At 46.9% G+C, this 15,542-nt stretch overlaps 1 protein-coding gene and 1 long non-coding RNA gene across 2 annotated transcripts in view; both read left to right on the top strand.

Moving 5' to 3' along the window:
* Positions 1-8,559, top strand: part of LOC106724817 — a 22,754-nt gene extending 14,195 nt beyond the window's left edge. Inside the window, exons 2-3 of the long non-coding RNA XR_001360650.1 lie at positions 4,520-4,525; positions 8,547-8,559. This is a non-coding gene — a long non-coding RNA (uncharacterized LOC106724817). The remainder of the gene's footprint in view (positions 1-4,519; positions 4,526-8,546) is intronic.
* Positions 8,560-10,937: 2,378 nt separating this feature from the next.
* On the top strand, positions 10,938-11,909 carry LOC102240123 (farnesyl pyrophosphate synthase). Its single transcript, XM_005886515.2, has 2 exons — positions 10,938-11,039; positions 11,189-11,909. The coding sequence occupies exons 1-2, from the start codon at positions 10,992-10,994 to the stop codon at positions 11,885-11,887; spliced, it is 747 nt and encodes a 248-aa protein (XP_005886577.1). The 5' UTR covers positions 10,938-10,991; the 3' UTR covers positions 11,888-11,909.
* The last annotated feature ends 3,633 nt before the right edge of the window (positions 11,910-15,542 follow it).

Below are 15,542 nucleotides of genomic sequence, written 5' to 3'. Positions count from 1 at the left end.
AGAATTCAGATAACACCCTGCTGAATTCTCCCTAACACTAATCTTTCTTTCTTATCTCCTCCTAAAGGCAATATGCTCTGGTAATTCTGGATAATCATTGGTTTTATCTTTCTAATAATTCTCATTTTGTCTTTTTATGAGTGCCGCTGGAACCTGAGGCTAGTACCAGGAGGAGAACTCGTCTGCTCTTGCTAGGACACAGAAGCACCATAAAATTACTGTTTCCTCATCATGAATTGTTAGACTACACCTTGTCATGCCGTCCTTGGCTACATCTGCCTGGCAGGAATTGTCATAATACTACTCTTTGTCCTAGCGGTTCACTGTTATAGAAATAGTGAACAGAAATAGAGGGAATAACATGCTCCCACTAATAATATTAGCTAGCACATACTTGCCTCCCATAGGGGCCACTGCCATGTATCCTTGCTTAGAAACTCACTACCCAAATATGCTAGACTGGGTAGTCTACGGAAAAGCCCCATCAAGCCAGATATTTGTTAGCTATACTTATCAGCCTGCAGCATGTTATGACTCCGCTACCAAATGCATGTAGGGGGGAGGGGGGAGGAATTGTATTGGATGGAAAAAAAAATAATAGGACCTGTCACGGCCAATGTGCAGCTAACTAATTTTGCTCCTATTTGTTTCAGCAATACCCAGGGCCAACATCCAACAGGTCACCTCCCAGATGAACTATGCAACTCTACCCCAAGGCTGAAAACACCACCTACCTCTGGTGCCCCCTGCAGGAACATTCTACACGTGTGAGACCAGTGCTTACCTCTGCCTGCCTGAAACCAGAAGAACTCCCTACAAACCTTCCGAGAGGAAGAAACGGGTTGCTAACCCCTTTGTCATTGCCCTTTTCCAGCCGGAAGTAGCTAAGAGCAGTCATCACCCCTGTTCACCATAACATCCCGTGGTCGTTGCTCCACAAAGCTAAAAGAAGCTTGTGGGACAAGGGGGCGGGGCGGCGGGGGATGAGAAGGCTAAAAAGGGCTAATTCAAATGTAACCCTGATATTTTGGGGGCTAGCAATTGGAATTCATGCCAATAAGCTCAGTGTGCATTCTTGATGACCTATAATTAGGTCATTGCCTCCTAACCAGAAACTGGTCTTGCAAGGCGTGTCAGGCCATAGAAACTGTGAACTGCTCTGCAGGGGGGGCCTGGGGGGGGGAGGTTGTTATGGCTGGCCCCAGGACAGATCATCAATACCTGTAAGCCTTCCTGTAAGCCCACAAAAGGGGGCGGAACCATATCTGCAAGACAAAGACCCCAGAAGGTTATAAAAAGTGAATCCCTCTGCGTATTACTTCACTGATTTGGAAATTATTCCCAGAGTCCACTAGTGTTAATAAAAGGGGTACCTCCCTTTCTCTAGGAAGCATGCTTGGTATTTCTTTGCTCTTCTGTAACAATTCCAAATTTAGAAGACAAAAAACTAAAAAATATATAAATAAAAAAGACTTCTTCTATTTGGGGGCCCCAGAATTTGAAAAGCAATATTTCCTCTGGCCCGCTAGCGCTAGTGAAATAAAAAGACTCCAAATTAATTTGGCTTATTAATTAAGGCGTCTTCTCATTTACAATATAGCAGTCTCACACTAAGTGTTCCACTAGGCACATTTCTCCATTAACTTTGAACTTCTCTTCCCCACCATGGCAACCAGACCATCTGCTTTCCTTACTTTGAAAGCCTACCCATTTTCCCAACCAGCATCCTTTGTTTGCCTGTTGGACTCAGCCAGTCCTTACTAACTTAGCCAGAATCCTTCATTTACATAAAGAGGATTGAATAGAGGACAGCATGCAGAGCCTGAAACTTTGTAAACGCTGCCTTCTTTGTCTCCTTCGGAACACTATTTGGGTTTCTGCCTGAATCAGTGTTTCCCAGGTAGCTGTCCTTTTGGCTCTCAAATAAACGCTTGTTGCCTCTCACCACGGCCTTTTACTTTTAGGTTAACAAGTATACTCCTAAATGTCCACTCTTGTGTCTAACACCAGTCAGGCCTCAGAGAAATGTTTCTCCACAAGCCTTGCCCTGCGTCCTTGAAACAAACCCCATAAAACTCTGTGAGCTGGACCATTATCAAAGTCAGATGTGAACACTCTGTCAAGCTTTGGAAGACAGGAAGAGTGTGAGTGGTAGAAGCAAGAGAAAAGAGACATATTCCTCTCCGATGAAAGAACATCAAAGGTTATTGCATAATGGAATCTCATTTCCTAGCAGTGGAAAGCATCCTTTCTTTTATTTTTTTTTAATAGTCCAAATTGTGATTCTGGAAGGATTAATACATCAGTCCAGTATTTGCAACATTTGCTCAAGGTAGCTGGAGTGGGTTGAAGAGTATCCCCCCAAATTTCATGTCCACCCCAAACCTCAAAATGTAATCTTATTTGGAAAGTAGAGGCCTGGTGCATGAAATTCTTGCATGGGTAAGGTCCCTAGGCCTGCCTGGCAATCAGGGCCGATTTGTGGGGTGACCAGCAGAGTGATTGGTGCCCCCGCTTTCACTTGCCTTGTCCTGGCGCCGCCCACTCGCCAGCCCCACCCCCCACCGCCACCACCAGTCAGGGCCTGCAGGCTGGGGACAGCTCCTGCATTGAGCTTCTGCCCCCTGGTGGTCAGTGAGTGTCATAGAGTCTGGTCATTCTGCCAGTTCGGTTGATTTGCATATTAGGGTTTTATATAGATAGATAGAGTCTCTGTAGACATAATCAGTTAAGTTAAGGTCATTGAGTGAATTAGGCTGGGCCCTAAATCCAGTGACTGGTGTCCTTATAAGGAAAGGAGAGGACACCCAGAGACACACGGGGAAAAAAGCCATTGAGGAGGTGGCAGAGACTGCAGTGTTGCATCTACAAGCCAAGGAACACCAGGAGCATTCTTTTCCTTTCAGCACTGTTCTGTGGTTCTCATTGAACAAATCTTTCTCCTCCTCAGTTAACTCCTAAGTTTTTTATTCCTTTGATGCTAAGGTAAATAGGGTTGTTTTCATCATTACCTTTTCAGATTGCTCATTGGTCATATATGGCCATATTTCCACTGCCCCACTGTCATATTTTTTAAGCTAAGTAGCTTAGATCAGTAGCTCCAAGGACCCAGTTAAAGGGAATTCATGGGGTAAAGGGTCATTTTAAATGACACCAAGGAGATACAGAGAGCAAAATCCAGATGTGGCTCTGTCCAAAATTATTTGGGGGGGAAGGAGAGAAAAGCTATAGTTTAAGAGACTTAAACACACAAAATCAAGTGCAATGTGTGGACCTCAATTGGATCCTGATTTGAAAAAGCAGGAAAAATAATTGTATGAGACAGGTAAGGAAATCCATTCATTGACTGGCTATTTAACCATATTAGGTATTTTAAATTCTATTAGATATAAGAACTGAGACCATGTATTTCAACATGACTTAATGGTTTGTTCCAAGAAAGTCTTGCCTAGAAGGCAACATCTATAAAACAATGAAGAACTCATTAATTGCCCTGGCCAGTTTGGCTCATTGGTTAGAGCACCGGCGGGGTGACCAAAGGTGGTGGGTTGGATTTCCGGTCAAGGACACATCCCTATCGATGTGCCTCTCTCAGGTTGATGTCTCTCTCTCTCTCTCTCTCTCTCTCTCTCTCTCTTCTCCTTCCCTTCCACTCTGTCTGAAAATCAATGAAAAAAATATCCCCAGGTGAGGATTTCTTTTGTAGGGAGAACCATTTGTTTGGTAAATCACAGAGGTAGAAGAAGTAATTCCTAGAAGAAATGGGCTTAGGAAACAAGTTATAGAAGTAAAGGAAGGGCCCTTGGAGCTTTGGAGTGAGGAAGCCTTTGGCAGGGAGAGGGAGGGGGAAAGCTCCCGAGAGGGAGAGCACCCTGGTGAGGATTAAGAGAGAGAGAGAGACAGAGAGAGAGAGAGAGAGAGAGAGAGAACTCATTTGCTCCAGAGAATTCCTGCAAACCAATTGATCTGGGCAGTTTGTTTACCTGGGCAACCCGCTCTCCTGTCAGGATAACAGATTGCTCACCTGGGCAAAAAGCTCACTTATCAGACAACAGTTTGCACATCAAGACTTGTTCCAAGACCCCCATTTTGTCGTGTTCACCAATCCTAAAGTATTGTGTCAGAATCCTTACCCAGTCCTGACGAGTTCCTTGCTTTGAAAAACCCACCCCAGATTGCCTTATTTAATTTTCCCCGTGGTGGCCCAGCGGAGACACTGGTGGTCTTTGTGAGTCAACCATTAACAGGTATAATAATAGTTTTGTGGAGTGTTTATTAAAAAGGGGGAGTTTAGCCCTAGCCGGTGTGGCTCAGTTGGTTGAGTATCGTCCCATGCATCAAAAGGTTACTGGTTCGATTCCCGGTCGGGGCACATGCCTGGCTTGCTGGCTTCATCCCTGGTAGGGGACATGCAGGAGGCCACCCATCAGTGTTTTTCCCTTTCATCAATGTTTCTTTCTCTCTCTCCTCTCCCTTCCTTTCTCTCTAAAAATCAATTTTTAAAAATATTTTTTAAAAGGGGGTAGTTTATCTTTTTTAAAAATATATTTTTATTGATTTCAGAGAGGAAGGGAGAGGGAGAGAGAGATAGAAACATCAATGATGAGAGAGAATCATTGATCGGCTGCCTCCTGCTCGCCCCCCACTGGAGATGAGACACAACTGCAACCGGGGCATGTGCCCTGACTGGGAATCAAACCGTGACCTTCAGGTTCATAGGTCGATGTTCAACCACTGAGCCATGCCTGGCCAGGCTGAAAAACTATATACAAATTAAATGAAATAAAGTCTGAGATTTTCTTCAACACAATATGGGATGGAGAATGGATGGGAGCATAGAAGAAACGAAATTGACTTTAAGGTGATTATTGTTGAAGCTTTTTGGTAGCTACCTGGAGTTTCCTATACTATTTGTGTCTACTTATGTATGTTTGCAATTGTACATAATAAAAGGGGTTTTTTAAGTGGTCTACTCAGATGGCATTATTGGAGTCATACTTGAGCTTCCTCTCTTCCTCTCCTACCCTACATCCAATCCATTAGCATATCTGACCTTCAAACTTTCTTCAGAACCTGACCATTGCTCATTACCACCACTGCCTTTTCCCAGCTGGCCCAACTCCACCATTTCCCACCTTGATTACTAAAAAAGCCAATGGTCTCTATGCCTCAGCCTTTGCCATTCTATTTTCAACACAGCAACCAGGATAATCCTTTTTAAAAATAAGTCCAGTCCTGACTGGTGTGGCTCAGTTGGTTGGAGCATCGTCCCATACATGAAAAGGTGACGGGTTCAGTTTCCTGTCAGGGCGCATACCCAGGTTGTTGGTTCAATCCCTGGTCAGGGCTTGTGCAGAAGGCAACTGATGGATGTTTCTCTCACATCGATGTTTCTCTCTCTTTCTAAAATCAATTAAAATGAATAAATAACCCGGTCAGTGTGGTTCAGTGGTTGAGCATCGACCCAGGAACCAAGAGATCCCAATATGATTCTCAGTCAGGGCACATGCCTGGGTTGCAGGCTTGTGGGGTACCGGAGGCAGCCAATCAGTGATTCTCATTATTGATGTTTCTATCTCTCTCTCCCTCTCCCTTCCTCTCAGAAATCAATAAAAATATTTTTAAATGAATAAATAAATTTAACCCTCTTCTCCGAACCCTGCAATGGCTCTCCCCTCACTCAGAGTCAAACTTCTTACAGGGGCCTACAAGGGCCTACACTCTCTGTACCACCCCTTCCTTTCTCTGACCTCCTCTTCTCAGACACATCCCATGGGTCACTCTACTCCAGCCACACTGGCCTCCTTCCTGTTCCAACCCACCAGCATGCTCCCACCTCAGGACCTTTGCACCTGCTGGTCCCTCTGTTCCATGGTGCCACCTCCTTCAGGTCTTTACACAGATGTCCCCTTCTCACTGAGGCCTTCTCTGACCACCCTCCTGAAAAGTACAGCCATCCTCCCCAACACAGGCACACCTTTTCCCCACCTTTTTTAAAATATATATTTTTATTGATTGCAGAGAGAAAGGGAGAGGGAGAGAGAAATAAAAACATCAACGAGAGAGAAATATCATTGATTGATTGTCTCCTACACACCCCCCACCGGGGATCTAGCCAGCAACCCAGGCATGTGCCCTGACCAGGAATCGACCTGTGACCTCCTAGCTCATAGGTCAACGTTCAACGTCCGAGCCACACCTGCTGGGCCCCACCTTTTTTTTTTCTCTCTCTCCTTTGTCCCTATCGCATCATATGTCATACTTGTTTATAGTATTTCTTGTCTTCCTCCTTAGGAAACAAGTTCTCCAGGAACAGTGATTTCTGTCTGTTCTGTCCCCTGCTGTAGCCCCAGTGACTGGAACAGTGCCTGGGACAGAACATGTACTCAGTAAATAGTGATTCAATGACTTTGGTCACCATTGTCTTCCTTGCCACCTCCCCGGCCTTGGTACTATTTACTTGTCCAGGGTTCAAATTCAGCTGCTAGATCCAGATAGGATAATTAGGAAAGAAGGTCTTGATTTTTCTTAATTATTATCTTAAGGGAAGAGAGAGGCAGGGCCCTGGCACAGCAGTCTACAGTGGTCCAGATAAATGATGGCCCATGAAGCAGAACTTTGCGAGGGGTGCCTCTGGAGTGGGACCCAGGCCTTCAGACAATGGCATTCCCATAAATGAGCTAATGTGCCAGGAGATTGAAAAAGATGTCCAATTTCCCTCCCTAGGAACCCAGGAAATGCAAATTAAAACAAGTCACCTTGGCAGCTTTACAAAGAGAGAAAAGCAGCAGCCAGAAATTTGCAAACTTTATTCAAGACACACTTTCAATGCAGTGTTTTATTTTCTGGGTGTGTCTCAAGACAAATGACTCAAATTTCTGAGTCTTTTAGAAATATCGAAATAATTATCTCACAGAATTAAAAATACCAGTATGACTTTGAAAAAAATGTTTGGCAGTACCAACGAAGACTAAACATACGTGTGCCAAATGGCCTTGCAATTAATTCCACATCTGGGTGTACACCCAAGAAAAATAATTGCCTATATTTATGTAAAAGAATGCTAATGGCAGCTCTATTTATAGTAGCTAAAAACTGAACCAGCCCAAATGTGCATCAACAACAGGCTTGGGTAAATAAATGTGGGATATTCATAAAGTGAAATGCTTCATGGCAATCTCGAAAAATATCAGTACTGCTACATGCAACAACATGGTTGAATCTCATGACATAATGTTGAGTAAAAAAGTCAGAGACAACGGAATACAATTCCTTTTATATAAATATCAGAAACAGGCTAACCTAACTCGTCTTGAGAAAAATCAGAAAGAGATTAACCTTGGGTGGTACTGACTGGAAGGAGGCACAAGGAAACCAGAGACGACTAGAATGCTCTGTGTCCTAGTGGCTTCATGGACGTTTGCATTCATAAATTCATCGAGTTGCACACTAAGTTATAAGTGTTGTGCTCTAAGTTATACCACAACAAAAAGTTAAAATTTTGCCCAGCCGGCGTGGCTCAGAGGTTGAGCATCAACCTATGAACCAAAAGGTCATGGTTCGGGTCACATGCCCGGGTTGCAAGCTTGATCCCCAGTGGGTGGCCTGCAGGAGCAGCCGATCAATGATTCTCATCATTGATGTTTCTATCTCTTTCCCTCTCCCGTCCCCTCTCTGAAATCAATAAAAATATATTTTTTTAAAGTTAAGCTTTTGAAAAATTTCCATAAAAGAGAATAAACGAGTATGTCAGTCTTTTCAAGACACGAAATAGCAAGACTGGCAGGTGGAACCCACACATGGAGAACCGGCACCAGGTTCTCAGATTCCCTCTCTCGCCACAAGGTGGCTCTCTCCACTCCCTCAAGGCTCCGACCGAGTCCTCTGGGAAAACCAGCTGGAGATGACATTGCGGCTCAGAGGTATCCCTGCAGGCGGATTGCGTGCTCCAGGACCGGGACCGGGACCGGGAGCGTGGGCCTAGCGTGAGAATGCTGTGAATGACTCCGGCCCCGGAAGAGCGTGACCCGTTCGAGCTCCGTCATTTCCTAGCAATGACATTGGGAGTGTTCCTTATCTCCTCGGTGCCTCGGCATCCTCACTCGTAAGGTGGAAGTACCAATAGTGCATTCCTCAGGGTGTGGTTGCTGCTGGTGGTGCTGTTGCAGTTACTGAGAAATGACTAGAGCCTCATGAAGCTCTTAGCACATCACCTGGCACAGAAGAGAGCTCAAGCCTGGCCCGGGTGGCTCAGCGGTTGAACTTTGACCCATGCACCAAGAGGTCGCCACTTTGATTCCTATCTGGGCACATGCCCGGGTTTGGGGCTCAATCCCTGGCAGGGGATATGCAAATGGCAGCCCATAAATGCTGATGTTTCTCTTGTCGATGTTTCTATCTCTCTCTCTCTCTCCCTTCCTCTCTCTCTCTAAAATCAATAAAAATGGAGAAAAAGAAGAAGGGGGAGGAGGAGGGAGAGAGTAGGAGGAGGATCTCTCCCTTTCTCTCTCTCTCTAAAATCAATAAAAACGAAGAAAAAGAAGAAGGGGGAGGAGGGGATGGAGAGGAAGAAGGAGAGATCACACCCATTCTGGCTTCTGTGTTCTTTTCTAGGATGTCACGGCCTATTCACAGCCACCAGAGCCAGTCCTGGTCCAGATATGTGGCCCCAAGAGTTTCATGGGTTTTCTGTAGGTACCAAAGCTGTGCCCCTCAATGTGAGAGATAGGATAATGCCCCCCAAAGATTTCCATATCTTAAAGCCCAGGACCTGTGGTTATGTTACCTTACATGGCAAAAGGGACCTCAAAGGTGTGATTAATTTAAGGATGTTGAGATGAAGAGATTATCCTGGATTATCAGGAAAGGTCTAATGTAATCACCTGGGTCCTTACAAGGGGGAGGCAGGAGAATCAGAGTCAGAGAAGAAGCCGTGACCGTGGAAGCAGATCAGAGGGATGTGGCTAGGAGCCAAGGAATGCAGGCAGCCTCTGGAAACTGGGAAAGGCAAGGAGCAATTTCTCTCCCGAGCCTCTGTAAGGCACACAGCCTTTTACTTTAGCCCTGTAAGGCCTACTTAAGATTTCTGACCTCCAGAACTGGAAGATAATAAAACTGTGTTGCTTCAAGCCACTAAGTTTGGGGTAATTTGTTACAGCGGCAATTGGAAACTAATACACTCAACTTCAAGCAATGTCTGGGTAACTTTGTGGTGTTTGTAGTTGCACATCATAATTTGTTTTGCTTCTTTAAGAGGCAAATACCACCTCATGGTTCAGAATTCAGTAAGTACATACAACCACTTTGGAAAACGGTCAGTATTTAGCTGAACACATGCCTACCCTGAGACCCTGCAGTCTGGTCCTGCCTACGTGCGAGACAGAAATGCAAGATATGTCCACCCAAGATAGGGCCCCTACGAGAATGTTCCTAGCAGCACTCTTTGTAACGGCCAAGAACTGGAGGCAGTCCAAATGCCTGTCAACAATAGGATGGCTAAATAAATACACCCATCATCTCATACATAGCACCTCAGGCCCTGAATCCTTCCCCTCCTCAGAACTCACAGTGCGGAGGAGCGAGTATCAATATCCCTGGGAGAGTATGACCCCTTGTAAATAATTATGCTATCGATAGTCAGTGTCCATGTAAGAAACATTCAAATCTGTAGGGAATTTTTATAAGTTTTTTTGACCCAAACTGACAACAATTGCCAGGAAGCAAAGCATCAAGGGATTGAGATAATGCTCTGGAAAATGGCAGTTTCACCACTTATTTTATACATTAGATTTAAAGGGCAAGATGTAAGGGGGCTACATGAAATTCATTGGTGATAGGTTAGGGAGGCAGGAGAAAGCAGAGCAGGGGAAATCTCTGGTATTGGTTAAAAAGTAAAACACATAGACACTTACTTTACATTTGTGGGTATGGGGTAGTTAACAGTCAATAATTAACATGATAATAATAACAATAACAAGAGGATTTGTGGTGTCCACCCTGAGGGGTCCCGGAAAAAGGGAAGTTGCCTTGACATTCCAAACGTATGTTATCATAGATGCAAAAAGACAATAGACAGCCTGGCCGCTCAGTCAGTGGTTGAGCATCGACCTATGAACCAGGGAGTAATGGTTCAATTCTCAGTCAGAACACATGTCTGGGTTGCAGGCTTGATCCCCAGTAGGGGGAGTACAGGAGGCAGCCAATCAATGATTCTCTCTCATCATTGATGTTTCTATCTCTCTCTCCCTCTCCCTTCCTCTCTGAAATCAATAAAAATATATATTTTTAAAAGACAATAGACAGGCTCAATTAAGGTAAAGACGAACTGTCAAGGAAGATTCTAGCCTAGGACATGACTGCCCACCATAACCTGCTTTTAGTTAAAAAGCTTTAATTTCAGACCATCCTATGTGGTTACTTTTGGTCTCTGAGTTTGTAAGGCTGAGCTTGTCAGGTTTAGTACGTGGCCCCTTTTCATCCACATTAGTATTTAAGGAGTGCTTACAGCACAGCAGGGTTACAGCCACATCATCCTCACAACACTACTGTTACCAGAGAGCCCCCTGCGTCAGAGGTGTGGGGGGGGAGGGGTCTATCCTCTTTGGCTCTTGTCAATCTCATGAGAAGAAATTTAGATGAGTGACAGAAAGCAGCATTGAAGCATGAAGCAAAGCTAGCAAATTTATTAGAATACACGTCGGGGGTGGGCTGGAGATCAATGGAGGGGGAAGGGACATATGTAACTTTCAACAATAAAGAATTTTTTTTAAAAGAGAGAGAGAGGAGAACCGGCATCATGGAACAGAGTACTTTATTCCTCCCTCAGAATGAACGGAGACCAGAAATTGGATGTTTATGACCAAAAAAAGCAGAATTTCATCCAGCACTTCTCCCAGATTGTCGAAGGGACAGTAATAAGGAGCCCTGGGGTCTTATTCCACTCTTCCCTCTTCTCCTAGCTCCAGGCTTTCTTCCTGGTGGCAGACGACATTATGGACTCATCCCTCACCCGACGGGGGCAGATCTGCTGGTATCAGAAGGTAAAGTAGACTCACGGGAAAGTCGCAGTGGGCATGGAAACAGGCCACAGGGAGGCGGTTACATAGAGCCTATTGAGGTGTTCAGAGTGACAGGATCTTGGTATGAGTCTAGGCCAGAGACTGATTGCTTGTTTTCTGTCCCCTGACAGCCAGGCATTGGTTTGGATGCCGTGAATGATGCTATGCTCCTGGAAGCCTGTATCTACCGCCTGCTGAAGCTCTACTGCCGGGAGCAGCCCTATTACCTGAACCTGATGGAACTCTTCCTGCAGACTTCCTATCAGACTGAGATTGGACAGACCCTGGACCTCATCACAGCCCCGCAGAGCAACGTGGATCTTGGCAGATTCACTGAAAAGAGGTACAAATCTATTGTCAAGTATAAGACAGCTTTCTACTCCTTCTACCTTCCTGTAGCTGCTGCCATGTATATGGCAGGCATTGACGGGGAGAAGGAACACGCAAATGCCAAGAAGATCCTGCTGGAGATTGGAGAGCTCTTTCAGATCCAGGATGATTACCTTGATCTCTTTGGGGACTCCAGTGTGACGGGCAAGATTGGCACTGACATCCAGGACAACAAATGCAGCTGCCTGGTGGTACAGTGTCTGCAGCGGGCCTCGCCGGAACAGCGCCAGATCCTGCAGGAGAATTATGGGCAGAAAGAAGCTGAGAAGGTGGCCCGGGTGAAGGCACTCTACGAGGAGCTGAATCTGCAGGCCGTGTTTATGCAATATGAGGAAGACAGTTACAGCCGCCTTCTGGGTCTCATCGAGCAGTACTCTTCGCCCCTGCCCCAAGCCATCTTCCTGAGGCTAGCACAGAAGATCTACAAGCGGAAAAAGTGACCCAGAGACTGCCAGGGCGGGGAGGGGACATAATAATAAAAAAAAAATAAAAGAGAGAGAGAGAGCACAAATGGGCAACTCGGGTAGTCTGAGCACCCCATCCAGTGGGAGTTCAAAAGGTTTTATACCCTCTTCCCTATAGGTTTCAAAGCTCCCCTGCTGGATATCTTGGGTAGCAGACTAGGTTTCAAAGTCCCCTTCTACATTGTTGCGGCTTATCTCGGGAATGTTTGTACATACATCTGGTCATCTTGCTTGGCAAGTCCTACAAAGGCTGACTTCTTTGTTCAGTGGATAAGATAAGCTCTCCTTCTTTTCCCCTTCCCCTCCTTTCTGCCTTAGTAACTATCTATTCTGCCTAACAACATCAGTGCTTTTATGATCCCATTTTACAGATGAGGAAACTGAGGCACAGAAAGTCTAAATAAGATGCTAAAGCATGCTTACCAGTGCAGAAAAAGGATTTGAGCCCAGCAGTCTGACTCAGCTGTGAGCATGGGAACTATGGAAATCCAGGATTGGGGTGTAGCCTGGGAGCTGCCAGCTTGCCCCCCTTGCAGCTGAGAAATGTGGAACCCTCAGGACCCAGCTGCAAGGCCAGAGGCCTCAATGCCCAGTCGGGATGCGCTTTCTAATCCTTGGGCCGTCCCTACACGTGGGCAGCCTCCCAGGAGGTGGGTGGGCACAGGCTGAGGCTGCCAGGGTGTGAGGCTGATAATGTCCTTGCCCGCTCCAAGCTGGGCATAGGACTTTGTTTCTGGGGTGATAGTCAGTGCTGAGGAAGCCTTAGGAACACAGTGATGGGCAGGGGGAGCCAGGAGTAACTCTGATATTGTAAAAGCCCAACACTTGACGCGGGTTCTTTGCTCTGGGCCAGAATAGTATCTCCGCGTGGCGAGGACATACTAGTGTCTCCCGGTGCTCGGAGACCAAGGACCAGGCAAGTTGAGTTCTGATCAGTAAAACACAGAGAAATTAACCCCATAAATGCACCACGAGGGACAGTAAATCTTCCAAACGCGGGAGACTGGGCTTGGTTTTCCCAGATTCGCTGTGAAAGCATCACTGTTGTTACAGACGTGAGCCTCTCGAAGCCTGTGAGCCCTGAGGACGGGAAGCCGCTCCCGGAGACCAGGAACCAGGAAAACCCACGCCCACAGTTCCTGTAAGAACGACAGCCTGGTCCTCCATCTGTGACGGGGAGACAGGGGAGTGTGCTGGCCTCTGCAGCGGGCCCTGAGCCAGGACAGCTGTTTCTGCTCTGCGGGAGACAGCCGGCCAGCCTCACTTCACCAGGGAAGTTCTAGAGTCATCTGGGTCCGGTTCTTTTCACAAAACAGCAAAGTCCTGGGAAACTGGCTTGTGCAAACTAGGAACTTCCCTTCCTTAGTGAAATGGAGGCACCCGTCCTCCGGCCTCATGTGCTGTTGTGACAACTAAGTGGCTCTGAACGGAACCAGGATGCCAGGCGAGTTTGCGAGGCCTGAAGCTTATGCAAGAACTGTCAGAAAATGCTTTGAAATGAACTCAGAAGGTCTTGGGCTTCATGAAACCCTCATCCTCACTTTTGCTTATGAACTAATGTTTAATTGAGCTGAAGGTAAAAATTAAGAAAAGCATAAAGCAATGTATAATAGATAGATATGTAGATGCAGAGGCAAAGCTAAGTTAATCAACCCTAAAACAGGTCACTCAGCAAGTACGCGTGCAGCCGAAGCTTCCTGCTGCTTCCTGCAAACGGCCACACCCAAGCAAGAAATGCCAACGCCATGGCTTCTTCGCTGCGGCACCCTCTCCCGCTGTGTTCCCTCCCCCCACACAAACCCAGGCCACCCAGGCCTGGGAGTTTCCTTCTAAGCAGCCCCACATACAAGCTCCCTGGGGTCCTCCCCAGATGGCCTCTGACCTCTCGGCCCGGCCCGGGAGCAGAGCCCCGGAACTGCGAGCTGGTGGGATCTCTGGGAGACTGTACTGTTGGCCACCATTCTTCACCCCTCCCTGTAGCCAGGCTCTTCACCATGTAACTTTGTTATGCGATGCTGGCTTGGCCGTGTGACTTGCTTTCACCAACAGAATGAGATGGAAGGGGCAGGTGCTGGTTTCAAGCCTCGGTCTCCATTCAGCGCCTTGCACACTTCCACCTGCACCTTTGCACCTCCATAACGAAAGGAACTTTTAGGGGTGAAATAGGCAGGTTTAGGAAATTTTAAGAACTAAGGGGTCGCCCTAACCAGTTTGGCTCAGTGGATGGAGCGTCGGCCTGCGGACTGAAGGGTCCCAGGTTCGATTACGGTCAAGGGCATGTACCTTGGTTGCGGGCACATCCCCAGTAGGGGGTGTGCAGGAGGCAGCTGATTGATGTTTCTCTCTCATCGATGTTTCTAACTCTCTATCCCTCTCCCTTCCTCTCTGTAAAAAAATCAATAAAATATATTAAAAAAAAAAAAAAGAACTAAGGGGTCCATGGAAAAAGCACAGGTCTACAGAATGGCAAGGGGTGCATTTCCATAAGACAAGGGAGCTGGGAGTGGCAGAGGCTACATTTCCATAAAACAAGGGAGCTGGGGGCAGCAAAAGGTACACATTTACAGAATAAAGGAAAGAAAGCCCCTCATTCAAAGAGGGAGGAAGAAAGCCCAAAGGGAATAGGAGAACAATAAGGGAGAAGAAGGAGGGAACCTCATGTATTTCATGTGAGGCTTGAGCTCAGGAGTTGCTATAGTGACCAAATCAAAGGGGGATAGTGGCCAATCAGAGGGGATATCGAGGCACAAAAAACTGCAGCCTTTATAAACTGTGGAAAAAGGGACTTGGTGGGACTCTTTGCCCCCCCCCCCCCCCCCCACGTGGGAGTCTGTGCTTGCTTCTCAATAAATTGCCACCTTTGCTATACCATCTTCCGACCGTGGTTTCATTCTTCGACTCCACTGGACAAAGAGCCCGGGGAGCCATCCTGCCCAGGGGAACACCACGCGTTCCAGTCCACTTTTCCCGCATCAGTAAGAACTAACCTGGGCTAGCCTCCCACATGGTGACAGACACCTGGAGCCAAACCAAGTGTACCAGCCACGACCAAGCTAGGCCAGCTAACAGCGGACCCCAGAATCCGAGCAAGCAGAGCTGAGCCCAGGAGAGCCACCCAGTCAAGCCCGGCCTCACCCACCCACCCACAAACTCTGGAGCTGAGTAGATGCTGGGGGTTGTAACAAAACCTAAATTATTGTAGCAAAAGCTGAATGGTTCTGGAACCTGCAGACCCGTGGTCAGATCTTTAAGTTGGGCTGCGTGGCTGCGTGGCTGGGAGTCCCAGCTCCACTATTCGTCAGCGAAGTGACTTCCCCTCCCTTAGACTCCTTAGACTCCTCATCTGTAAAATGGGATGAGAGCAGTTCTAACCCAACAGGAGCACCGACTGCTCTGTGTGAGGAGGAAACAACAGCGAGACCAAGTTCCTGGCCTCCTGGGGCTGCCGTCCCAGGGAGCGGATGCATAAGAAACAGATGGATCAACCACATATGTCAGTGGAGGGAAGTGCTGGGAAGGGCAGTAAAGCAGAACAAAGAAAGGAGGACTAGGGTGTGGGGGACGAGGTGCTGCTGCTTCTGATAAGGTGGTCAGGGAGCCCACTCAGAGGAGGTGACAATCCAGCCGAGGG

This window comes from Myotis brandtii, unplaced genomic scaffold (assembly GCF_000412655.1).
Source record: "Myotis brandtii unplaced genomic scaffold, ASM41265v1 scaffold987, whole genome shotgun sequence".
Lineage (NCBI taxonomy): Eukaryota > Metazoa > Chordata > Mammalia > Chiroptera > Vespertilionidae > Myotis > Myotis brandtii.
This window is presented reverse-complemented; position numbering and strand designations above follow the sequence as displayed.

Bases quoted from the DNA above. Each gene is read 5' to 3' on its own strand.
- LOC102240123 (XM_005886515.2), top strand. From the start codon at position 10,992: ATGGACTCATCCCTCACCCGACGGGGGCAGATCTGCTGGTATCAGAAG. The intron at 11,040-11,188 runs GTAAAGTAGACT...GTCCCCTGACAG, and splicing joins AGATCTGCTGGTATCAGAAG to CCAGGCATTGGTTTGGATGC.